This window comes from Salvelinus sp. IW2-2015, linkage group LG8 (genome assembly GCF_002910315.2).
Source record: "Salvelinus sp. IW2-2015 linkage group LG8, ASM291031v2, whole genome shotgun sequence".
Classification (NCBI taxonomy): domain Eukaryota; kingdom Metazoa; phylum Chordata; class Actinopteri; order Salmoniformes; family Salmonidae; genus Salvelinus; species Salvelinus sp. IW2-2015.
The window spans coordinates 51,318,367-51,330,997 of record NC_036848.1 but is presented as its reverse complement, the minus strand read 5'-3'; the positions used below and the strand labels follow the sequence as shown (position 1 = coordinate 51,330,997).

Below are 12,631 nucleotides of genomic sequence, written 5' to 3'. Positions count from 1 at the left end.
TTCAAAGCGGCAGCTCTAGCCTTTAGCTCGGTGCTGATGTTGCCGGTTATCCATGGCTTCTGGTTGGGATATGAACGTTCTGTCACTGTGGGGATGATGTCGTCGATTCACTTATTGATGAAGCCGATTACTGAGGTGGTATACTCCTCAATGCCATTGGATGAATCCCAGAACATATTCCAGTCTGTGCTAGCAAAACAGTCCTGTTGCGTAGRYTCTGTGTCATCTGACCAATTCRGTATTGATCGAGTCACTGGTACTTGTATWATTATTGTCATATTTTCCAAATGGAGGTTGAGGGAGAGCTTTGTACGTGTCTCTGTCTGTGGAGTAAAGGTGGTCTAGAGTTTTTTTCCCTCTGGTTGCATATGACATYRTGGTAGAAATGAGGTACAACAGATTTAAGTTTCTCTGTATTAAAGTCCCCGAACACTAGGAGCGCCACTTCTGGATGAGCATTTTCTTGTTTTCTTATGGCCTTATATAGCTTGTTGAGTGCAGTCTTTGTGCCAGCGTCAGTTTGTGGTGGTAAATAGACGGCTATGAAAAATATAGATGAAAACTCTCTTGGTAGATAGTGTTGTCTACAGCTTATCATGAGGTACTCTACCTCAGGCGAGCAATACCTCGAGACTACCTTAATATTAGACATTGCACACTAGCTGTTATTGACAAGTAGACACACCCACACCCCTCATTTTACCGGACGTAGCTGTTCTGCCGATGCACGGAAAACCCAGCCAACTGTATATTATCTGTGTCGTCGTTCAGCCACGACTCGGTGAAACCTAAGATATTACAGTTTTTAATGTCCGTTGGTAGGATAGTCTCGAACAGAGCTCATCCAGTTTATTCTCCAGTGATTGCACGTTGGCTAATATAACAGATGGTAGAAGGGGCTTACCCACTCACTGACAAATTCTCACAAGGAACCCTAATCTGCMCCCCTATATTTCCGTCTTTTCTTCATAAGAATGACGGGAATTTGGGATCAACATTATGTACAAAAAAAGTTACAAACAATGTGAAAAAAACACAAAATAGCACAGTTGGTTAGGACCCCGTAAAACGGCAGCCATCCCCGTCGGCGCCATTATCAGATTCAAAGCTAATTCAAAGCTAATTTAAGCTGTGTTCAATTTCATAAAATGTTAAATTCACTCTAAGACCATGGTGATTGGAAGATTGGGTGATTGGTAGATTGGGTGATTGGTCGATTGGGTGATTGGTCGATTGGAAGATTGCGTGACTGGTAGATTGATTGACTGGTTGATTGGTAGATTGGAAGATTGGTTGTTTGGTGGATTGGAAGATTGGTGGGTTGACTGATTGATTGATTGATTGATTGAATGATTGATTGATTGATTGATTGATTGATTGATTGATTGATTGATTGATTGATTGGTAGATTGGAAGACTGAAATATTGATTAATCTGTTTGGAAGATTGGTTGATTGATAGATTGGATGATTGTTTGATTGATAGATTGATAGATTGGAAGATTGCTTCATTGGTAGATTAGACGATTGGTTGGTTGATTTATTGGTTGATTGGTAGGTTGATTGAATTATTGATTAAATGGTTAATTGATTGGATTTATCAATYAATTAATTTGATAATACATTTACAGCCATGTCACTTAGATATTACATCTGACATGTGATAAAGACAGTTCTTCCATTCTCAAAATATCCAATATAWAACCCAAATCAGCAACCATTTTGGTTCTCTAACTGGCAAAAAGGCCAGGGCAGAACAAGGCAAACTGGTTTGTAAACTCACATGGCTGCARCTTTTATGTACAGTGATTCAGGATGCCTATAAACAATAATAGGGGACATTTGAGATGGCTGTTTCCTCTCAGTTAAACAGAATAAGATGTGCTTTCACTTCCCTTCGTATAGGCGTTTGATTGAGGAATCCACCACTCTAAACCATAGAATGATCAATTACATGCAATAGCAAATTCAGTTCATAACATAGTTTGATTWYSACAAAATGTACAGTGACCGTSTAAWGAGGTATAAKACTGGATGTCAAGGATACTCTACTGTGCATAGTACTGTTTTAGAAAAAAAATATTGTGGAATTTATGAATCACCCTATTCCATAGGTAGCAGTCAATATAATCTGTTTCTGTTTCTGGACTTATAAATGTCCATAGCTGAATTTATATACCATTTCACAAGAATTTAAAATGTAATGATATACCTCATATTTAATTGGGATGATTTGGGGTGTTAAAATGAAGAGCAGCTGGAGCTTACTTGTTTTGATATTCCTTGATGACCTGGTGGATGGTGACCTTCAGGGTAATGTTCTCATAGCGCGGAGGACTGCCATCTTTGTAGATCCGAAACTCAGCAGCAGTCACCGCCTCCCCCTCCGGGATCTGAGTCAAGTCAAAACGGAACTCCTTGTAGTGTCTTCGKTGATGGGAGAAATCTTTGTCTTTCTCCACTGAAAAAGAAGACAGTATGGTCCATGAGGACTAAATAGAGGACTCGCATAACTGCATAACATGCTGAGAGGCAATGTATAAACCTTATTCAGATCAGTGATTATTATTACCGATATCTTCCTCCCTGATACACAATAGATCCTAAATGTGTTGCAAAGKGACAGAATGTGGTGTGACAGCAGTAACCTACCTAACTGAAAATAAGTAATTTATCAAAACTTTTCACATTCCAAAAGCCAATCCAAACATTTTGACTCCCAACAAAAGCACTCTCCAGTCCATTCAATCAGTCAACTGAGTACAAGTAGACGTTTCCAGACAGGCCCTCCACTGTGTGCGGCACAACATTCTCTGCCGATGATGAATGGGCTGTCAGTTATGAAAAACAGGGTGATTTCAATAATTTAAAGTTACTTTCGTCTGCCCCTCCGCGTGAGAAAAAGAGATCAGACATACTTTTTTTTACATGATTTGAGTGACTGCTTTGACCTCATTTACCAACTTAATATTGATCTCCTGTAGTACCTATATAACGTATTGGCTATGTTTGATACAAGAAACCCATATTAAGTTATCTTTGTCTGATATATTTGTTTAAACTTGTTTCATAGGAGGACAATATAAAATGTGCACATTACCAATTTACAAAAATYATAAATGCAGGTGTAGCATCTTCATTTAACTAATATTGTCACCACTGGCGGTCGTGCCTTGATTAGGGAAGACAATTTTTTTAATGAGCATGGCCTTATTTCTATTACAGCATATTGGATGATACTCTAATTTGCCCTATTCCCATCATGAGGTTGTTACAACTTAGCATGCAAATTAAAGTTTTTTAACGTTGGTGCACAGGTCGAGAGACAAATTGGAGTAATCAAGATAACAGACAGTGACACATTCAATACTGCCTTGCACACTCTTGCCTGCATCTAGCTGATCTGGGGTGTAATCATTAGTCCAAGTAGTTTCAAAATGTTTCTCCTCCTCTTACCTTCTCTCTTTGCTTGTGGACTTCAGTGCACAACACAATAGCTGTGACCAAGGGCAAAAAACTCTCCAAGCCAAGCCTTCATACKATAACCGCTAACCGCTACACAGCTTACATCGTTGTCACCATATTAACATTATAGTCAACAAACTAGAACTAACGCGTTAGTAAACCCACAATCTAATCCATATATATAATCACGCAGTAAGCAGTTTAGCAGTTACACCAGTAGGCCCTGGTGGCAATACATTTATAAAACTGAAAGTTTACCTTGACTTAGAAGAGTTGCAGTGTTTCATAGCCTCACAGCAGTGTTATAGAATATTGGACCTTTAGCTTTCATACTTTTCTCATTCTCAGCTCAAGCTATTTCTCCAACTGTCAATACGTTCAAATGAATAGAGGACGCGTATCGGAGCCGCGTAGCTATGTCACAATGGGACGCCGGACTATCACGTCTCAGCATATGTGGACTATGATTTACACTTTAGCCAGCTAGCTAACATACAGTAAATAGCTATSTAGCATTCCTCAATGTTGGAGTCAGGTTGTTGAGCAGGCTAAATTAGCTGCAATACCTAAGTAAGTGAAAGGTAAAATAATAAGAAAAGAAATACCACGAAATCTCTCTCTCTTTCTCTCTGCTGCTTCTCCTTAATTTTTGAAGAAATMAATTTGTTTTCAAAACTGTTAAACTATTGTCTTTCTCTCTCTTTGAGTCAACTACTCACCACATTTTKTGCACTGTAGTGCTAGCTAGCTATAGCTTATGCTTTCAGTAGGCTAGTAGATAAATTATCTTATTCTTTGATTGGATGGCCAACATGTCAGTTCATACTGCAAGAGCACTGGTAGGTAATTATGAAGTCGTCATAATTACTGTGTAAGTCTATGAAAGCGGGTGAGAACCAGGAGCCTCCTATGTTTTATATTGAAGTCAATGTACCCAGAGGAAGAAGGAAAATAGCTGTCCTCCGGTTACACCATGGTGCTACAGTAGAGGGTTCTGTTAAGGCTACTGTAGACCATTGCAAAACTGAGTAGGATGGTCCTCCCCTTCCTCCTCTGAGCAGCCTCCACTGATAGTCARAGCAAAATAATCCTGCAGCAACACGATTTGAACATTTAGTCCATAATGTTGCTTTATCAGTGGTTAGGCTATTAGCTGACCAAATGTAAGCTACATGAAAAGTGCAATAGCGAATTTATGTAAATCACGCGAAGTTCATCTGCATTTCCTGCGGTACAGGAAAATTATCAGCAACAAAAGATTGATCAAATTAAGATTGTACATTTGTACTATAGTATATGACTGAGAGTTACACTTGACCAACAAAGAAGAGCAGACCTCATTTTGAACCCTGTCTGCAATCAAAGGCATGCCATCATGCAGTCAAGAAGACACAAAGTGACAGCTAACCATCCAACACTTGCTAAATAGCAGCAGAAAAGCATTGATGTTGAGGTGTGTTAGTGTTCTGGCACAGCCAGTGAAATCATACAGCCAGTGAGTCCATTTCACTGATAGTTTATCTACAGTGAAAGTCTGTGGTTACTTAACACAGACAGGCCAGGGGTCAGGCCGTCCTGTTACAGATTGGACTTGCTCCATGATTAGCTTTTGTCAGTAATCGGAAGCAGAAGTGAGGTTGAGTATATAGTATTTCAAGCGTCAGATAGCTGCAGATTAATTCAGAGGGTGGTTTGACTCACTAAAAAGGGTCGGTCACTTAGGCTACTTGACATGTAGCAGTTTCAGTGAATAACCTTTGATGACAATTTGGAAGAGGAACTAGGCAAATTATACAGATTTTGTACAATTGCTCATGATAATGTCTCCTGAGTGGCGCAGTGGTCAAAGGCACTGCATCTCAGTGCATGAGGTGTCACTGCAGTCACATTCGTCACATCRGGCTGTGATTGGGAGTCCCATAGAGCAGCTCACAATTGGCCTGGGGTAGGCTGTCATTGTAAATAAGAAATTGTTTGTTACTGACTTGCCTWGTTAAATAAAATAAAAATGAATGTTGACAAGAGTGAATATGCATTTTTGTGAACACCTCACTTAAATGGCCTAATAATCATTCATAGTAGTAGTATTATAATAGGCGTTAGTAGTAGCATTAGTGTAGTTAAATCCATTATAGCTGTAGTAGTAATACTTGCGTAAATAGTCTCATTGAACACTTTACCACTGACTGTCCCATGAATGAGAGCACAGCGCATTAAAGGCTGACAGTGAACATGCCATACAGKTCTAAGTGCAAACAGATGGGACTGGCCAAGGTGAGGGATTTTACATCCAACAGCGTTCACACAAATACCTTTTACATGCTTTCGCTATACAGCACTTATAAGAGCTATATCTGTATAAGCCTCTTTGTTGTTAATGTGTTCTCTGTAACTGTAGTTGTTGGTAGATGTGTCTGTATTGTTGTAGGATCTTAATTTGACCTATATTGTCACAGCAAAAATAATCCTGCAGCAACAGGATTTGAACTGTTTAGTCCATAATGTWGCTTAATCAGTGGTTAGGCTATTATCTGGCCAAAAGTAGGCTACATGAAAAGTGCAGTTCAGTTAATATAACCTGTGTTAYTGMGGGTTTTCAGTGAATTRCTGTAAATCACAAAGATCCTCTGTATTTCCTGCAGTGCAGGYAAATTCTCAGCAACAAAATAGTGATTTTATTAAGATCCTACATCTGTAAGTGTAGTTTGTGTTTTATCATAGTGGCACATGTGAACAAGTATAACATTTCACTAGCTCCTTAACAACGSATCTAAAGCTTTAATGTATTTTTTWATATATTTTTTTGCCGCTGTTGTACTATTCCTTAAATGCGATATACATTACATTTCACTCTCCTTTGGGATGTAATGTTTAATGAAAAATGACACAAAGACAAATTAACAATGCTACTGCTTTCACATCTTACTTCCCAAATCCACTGCCACGATGAATAAGTGGCGAAAATGTGCAGCCCTCGTTCGATCGCTTTCCTTTCTTTAACAACAGGACGTAATTAAGGCCAATTTAACCAAGGCCAGACAGTCATCTGATAAGTTTGTATGAACTGCGGGTATAAAGGTCAGCGCTACTGAAGAAACAGTGTTAATCATATTTACCAGAACGCCTTTCCTTAGGCTACAATGCGTTTTGACAATTTCTAAAAATATAAATACTCCAATGTGGACCTTATGAAGGACTTTGATAAACATCTATTCATTCAAAATGTATGTGCTGGATATCTAACATGTGCTGAATGCTTTTGATGTCCCCTTGTCAAATAACCATTGTCCTAGGTTATTCAAATATGAAGGTTTAAGAGAAAAGTCATGAATTTTAGGGGAAGCAAGACTTAGTATGAAATTGCAGTTGAATATTTCAAGATCTCCATAGAGATGAGAATTTGAAGAATGTCCATACAAACAGCTTGTTTGATCAAACCTTATTCAAAGAGCATGGATAAGGTCTTTAAAATATGGGTTGTTTGTGCTTTTACCACTGTTTTACCTTGTAAATATGGTCTGACATTAATATTAGGCATCTCAAAGTCTGAAATAGAAACTGATATTGAAATCGAAATAGACTTGAAACATCAACAACAGTATAAWGAAAAGTACAGCATTAAGACAAACAGCACAGTGACCTTGAAGAGAACTTGGGAACACTTCTGAGCAGTGTGCCACACTGTTCCTGCTATAGGRGACAAAGGGGAAATGAGTGCCTGCTACTACAGAAATAGCCTATAACTTCTATTAATTGGAAATCTAACTGAATATCATAATTATCTGCAACAAAATGAATAGCCATGCATATGCTACTGTGGGAGGAACATTTGTTTAACATGTTTAGGGTTATTATTTTCGTCTAATGAATTCAATCAAATTCAAGAAAAATAAACACAGATTCATGTTCATTTAATCAATGTTGTTAAGTTAGAATTTATATGAATCTATGTGGTATTTAAAAAATTAAAAAAGCATGGTTTAAAGAGTACGTTTCCAGCATTGAAGGACTTATGGACAATATAAGAAAAAGAATKAGCCTATAATATATAAACAAATCAAAATATTAAAATATTAGTAGTAGGAAGGCCATGTGACATTGTTCTAAGGATTAAAAAATACTGTGGTTAATCAGTTACCGCAATATTTGCCATTTTTGGGTGTTGGAGCGCACGGCACAAATCAGCAAGCTTGAAACCTTTCTCAATTCAATTCGCTTACCTAAGTTGACAAAGCTCATAACCATATCAGCATCGTTTAGAAAGTTGGTGTCGTGAGATGTAGTGAGTGGAGGGCTTTGGCTCGTCAGAGGAGCCGCGCGGTAAGGTTGCGAAACACGAGAGTTTCCCTGCGGAGATCCGTYGTACCCTTTACGCGAGTTTCCATGAGCCTTCCCGCTGAATCCTTTCCCTGTAACCTCTTGTGTTCTCAACCCTTCTTCTTCCTCAGTAGTCATGGCATTGTACAGGTCAAGCATGAACAGGGGTGCTGAAGATGCTTGTTTTCCTGGAGAAAAGGGCCTTGGACGATGTGGTAAACCCAAAATAGAGAGAATCTCTCTCTGAATCTCTCTCCGTTCATGGTTACGCAATCTCCTGTAAATAAAACTAGAATGCACATGGTTGTCGCCTAAACCACAATGAGCGCAGTATAGAAAACTCAAGCAGCTCCAGAAAAGTCCAAACGTTGCCCGGTTCAAAGAAATGAAAGCTCTCATCTTGCACAATTATGTTTTTGATGATGATGTTACACAAGTATACAGTTGTTACTAATGTATAAAGATGATCTCCATTTCAATGCAAATATCACAATTTCTGAATGTTTTTTTTTACATCCAGCATAACATAAAGGTTATTTTGTCACAACACTTTAAAGGAGAACGTCTGCCTCCAATGATGTTCTTGTAAGTCTCACATCAACGTATGCTGTGGAGCTGTCCCTTCGCTCTCCCTTCTCTTCAACAACACGTTTTTGTTGAAGTTCTTTCCAGTGCTCCGCTTAAATCCAATGTCCCACTGTCACATGTTTCAAAAGGCGCATCACATGTGTAATTGTGACTTTATCTCGCACCTACACAATAACATGCAGGTACGCCCATAAAAGTCGAAAAAGCCCAACGCTTTCATTGAATAGGAACATAAAAGCCCCTTTGAGTGGAAATCAGTAGACTATATATAGTAATAGCACCCGTTGCCWCTAGTTGCCACGGCGCGTAAAGTTTTTGGGAAAATGTGTTGAAGCTTGWTGTCTATCCAATGAGTCRATCCCATCCAGGAACAAGTTTTTGCATCCACCTCTAGCGGCCGCAATAAAACTTAACCGACATGYAGATGAATGTGGCAACTCAGATGTGCAAGGGGAGACACTTGAAATCTGAAACCTGTCTTAACAAGTCAAAGAATAARGACACAGCCATTTYYTTATCCCTACGGGGTTGGCCATATCCGTGCGTTTAAGGAAAGGACATTTGGACAAATTAGTAATTATTGTTTCCAAAATCAAATCTGTACATTCATTGAATCTAGAAATACATCAATCAACGTACATTTTTGACCACCTACAATATTATGTTGATGGTCTTTTTGGACAGGCCCATCTATTTTGAACAAAAATATGAATGCAAATATGAAAGATCCCAGAAATGTTCCATACACAAAGCTTTTTTCTCTCAAATGTTGTGGCCAAATTTGTTTACATCCTTGTTAGTGAGCATATCTCATTTGCCAAGATAATCCATCCACCTGACAGTGTCACGCCCTGACCTTAGAGATCCTTTTTATGTCTCTATTTTGGTTGGTCAGGGCGTGAGTTGGGGTGGGCATTCTATGTTTTGTGTTCTATGTTTTCTTTTCTGTGTGTTTGGCCGGGGTGGTTCTCAATCAGAGGCAGTTGTCTATCATTGTCTCTGATTGAGAACCATACTTAGGTAGCCTTTTTCCACCTGTGTTTTGTGGGTAGTTGTTTTCTGTTTTGTGTTGCTGCACCTTACATGACTGTTTCGTTTWCGTTTCACTCTCTTTGTTATTTTGTTTATTGTTTCTGTTCTAATAAAAATAACATGAACACTTACCACGCTGCGCTTTGGTCCGATGACTACTCTTCATCCGAAGACGAATATTGTTACAGACAGGTGTGGCATATCAAGAAGCTGATTAAACAGCATGATCATTACACAGGTGCACCTTGTGCTGGGGAATCTAAAAGGCCACTCTAAAATGTACAGTTTTGTCACATAACACAATGCCACTGATATCCCAAGTTTTGATGGAGCGTGCAACTGGCATGCTGACTGAAGGAATTTCCACCAGTTGCTAGTGAATTTAATGTTAATTTCTCTGCCATAGAGAATTTYGCAGTACGTCCAACCAGCCTCACAACGACAGACCACGTGTAACCACGCCAGCCCAGGACCTCCACATCTGGCTTCTTCACCTGCGGGATCGTCTGAGACCAGCCACCTGGACAGCTGATGAAACTGAGGGGTATTTCTGTCAGTAATAAAGGCCTTTTGGGGGAAAAACCTATTCTGATTGGCTGGGCTTGCCTCCCCAGTGGGGGAGGTCATGTGAAATAAATAGAGTAGTGTCACGCCCTGACCTTAGAGATCCTTTATTCTCTATTTTGGGTTAGGTCGGGGTGTGACTAGGGTGGGCATTCTAGTTTKATAATTTCTAGGTTGGCTTGGTATGGTTCCCAATCAGAGGCAGCTGTCTATCYTTGTCTCTGATTGGGGATCATATTTAGGCAGCCTTTTCCCACCTGTTGTTGTGGGATCTTGTTTGTGTATAGTTGCCTTGAGCACTGCATAGCTTCACGTTCGTTTTGTTCTTTATTGTTTTTTGCCGGTTCACGTAATAAAGATGATGAACCCAAACCAAGCTGCATTTTGGTCTGATTCTTACAACAACGATCGTGACAGAAGATCCCACCACCCACGGACCAAGCAGCGTGCCCAGGAGGAGCAGGGATCCTGGGTCTGGGAGGAAAGCCAGGAGTGGAGGACATCCTGGACTTGGGACGAAATAATGGCAGGAGACAAAAGTCTGCCATGGAAGCAGGCGGAAGCAGCGAAGGAGGGAAAGCGACGACATCGGGGTTCGCGGCCACGACGTAGGCCCAAGAAGCAGCCTCKAAAWMWWTTTMGGGGGGGGKACACGSGGTGGTCGGCGACGCTGAGTGGTGAGTTAGAGACCATGGAGGAAGAGTTGGATAGATTGAGAGAGTGAACGGAGGGGTGAGATAGAGACCTTCGAGGAGTGGTTGGCGAAATGTGAAGAGAGTGAAGKGGAAGAGCTGTTGGTTTGSCTGGGGAGGCAAGACATTCGCCCTAAGTAGCGTGTTAGCCGATGCCACCTGTGTCAGCTCCCCGTATTCGTCCTGAGGAGCGTGTCATCTGTRCGGTACCATCTGTGCCGGCTCCACGCACCAGGTCTCCAGTGCGCCTCCACAGCCCAGTACGTCCTGTGCCAGCTCTCCGCACTCGCTTTGAGGAGCGTGTCATCATTCCGGTACAATGTGTGCCGGTTCTACGCACCGTGTCTCCAGTGCGCCTCCACAGCCTGGTGCGTCCTGTGCCAGCTCCCCGCACTTGCAGTGCGAAGGTTCTAATCTGTCCAGGACACGTTGTGCCAGCTCTACGCTCCAGACCTCCAGTGCGCCTCCACGTCCCAGTACGTCCTGTGCCGGTTCTACGCACCGTGTCTCCAGTGCGCCTCCACAGCCCAGTGCGTCCTGTGCCAGCCCCCCGCACTGGCTGTGCGAAGGTTGTCATCTGTSCAGGACACATTGTGCAAGCTCTACGCTCCAGACCTCCAGTGCGCCTCCTCAGCCCGGTACGCCCTTTGCCAGCTCCACGCACCAGGCCTCCAGCGACGGTCTGCAGTCCAGAGCCTCCAGCGACGGTCTGCAGTCCGGAGCCTTCAGCGACGGTTCCCAGTCCGGAGCCTCCGGCGACGGTTCACAATCCGGAGCCTCCGGCAAGGGTTCCCAGTCCGGAGCCTCCGGCAACGGTTTCCAGTCCGGAGCCTCCGGTGATGGTCCATGACCTGGAGTCTCCAGTGATGATCCATGGCCTGGAGCCTCCAGCGATGATCCATGGTCTAGAGCCTCCTGTGAGGGTTCCCAGTCCAGAGCCTCCAGTGAGGGTTCCTAGTCCAGAGCCTCCTGCGAGGGTTCCCAGTCCAGAGCCTCCTGCGAGGGTTCCCGGTCCGGAGCATCCTGCGAGGGTTCCCGGTCCGGAGCCTCCTGCGAGGGTTCCCAGTCCGGAGCCTCCAGCGAGGGTTCCCAGTCCAGAGCCTTCAGCGAGGGTTCCCGGTCCGGTTCCTCCGGCGACGATCTACGGGCCGGAGCTTCRGGCGACGATCCACGGCCCGGTTCCTCCTGCGACYATCCACGGTCCGGAGTCCCCGGCGATGATCCACGGTCTGGTTCCTCCGGCGACGATCCATGGTCCGGAGCTTCAGGCGACGATCCCCGCACCAGAGTCGCCACCGAAGCGGGCGGATCCGCGAGCGGAGCGGTGTCCACGTCCCGCACCGGAGCCGCCACCGAGGCTAGATGCCCACCCGGACCCTCCCCTATAGAGTCAGGTTTTGCCGGCCAGAGTACGCACCTTTGGGGGGAGGGGGTACTGTCACGCCCTGACCTTAGAGATCCTTTATTCTCTATTTTGGGTTAGGTCGGGGTGTGACTAGGGTGGGCATTCTAGTTTCATAATTTCTAGGTTGGCTTGGTATGGTTCCCAATCAGAGGCAGCTGTCTATCGTTGTCTCTGATTGGAGATCATATTTAGGCAGCCTTTTCCCACCTGTTGTTGTGGGATCTTGTTTGTATATAGTTGCCTTGAGCACTGCATAGCTTCACGTTCGTTTTGTTCTTCATTGTTTTTTGCCAGTTCACGTAATAAAGATGATGAACCCAAACCACGCCTCATTTTGGTCCGATTCTTACAACAACGATCGTGACAAGTAGGGCCTAATGAATTTATTTCAATTGACTTTTTTCCATCTATGAACTGAAATTGTCGCATGTTGGGTATTATTTTTTTTGTTCATTATTATTTCCTTTTAGCTCCACAAAGTTGCAAATCATTTTTTTCTTAATGAGAAGACTGTAGGCTGGTGAGGTGTGACATGTGCGCGAGTTATCCTCACCAACACATGGGGCTGT

General features: G+C 42.6%; 1 protein-coding gene across 1 annotated transcript in view; it reads right to left on the bottom strand.

Moving 5' to 3' along the window:
* The window catches only part of bmp5 (bone morphogenetic protein 5), a 34,444-nt gene extending 25,700 nt beyond the window's left edge, over nucleotides 1-8,744 (bottom strand). Inside the window, 2 exon segments of the mRNA XM_023993642.2 lie at nucleotides 2,268-2,460; nucleotides 7,685-8,744. Of these exon segments, the coding sequence (XP_023849410.1) occupies nucleotides 2,268-2,460; nucleotides 7,685-8,180 (689 nt within the window). The 5' untranslated portion in view covers nucleotides 8,181-8,744.
* Between the last annotated feature and the right edge of the window lie 3,887 nt (nucleotides 8,745-12,631).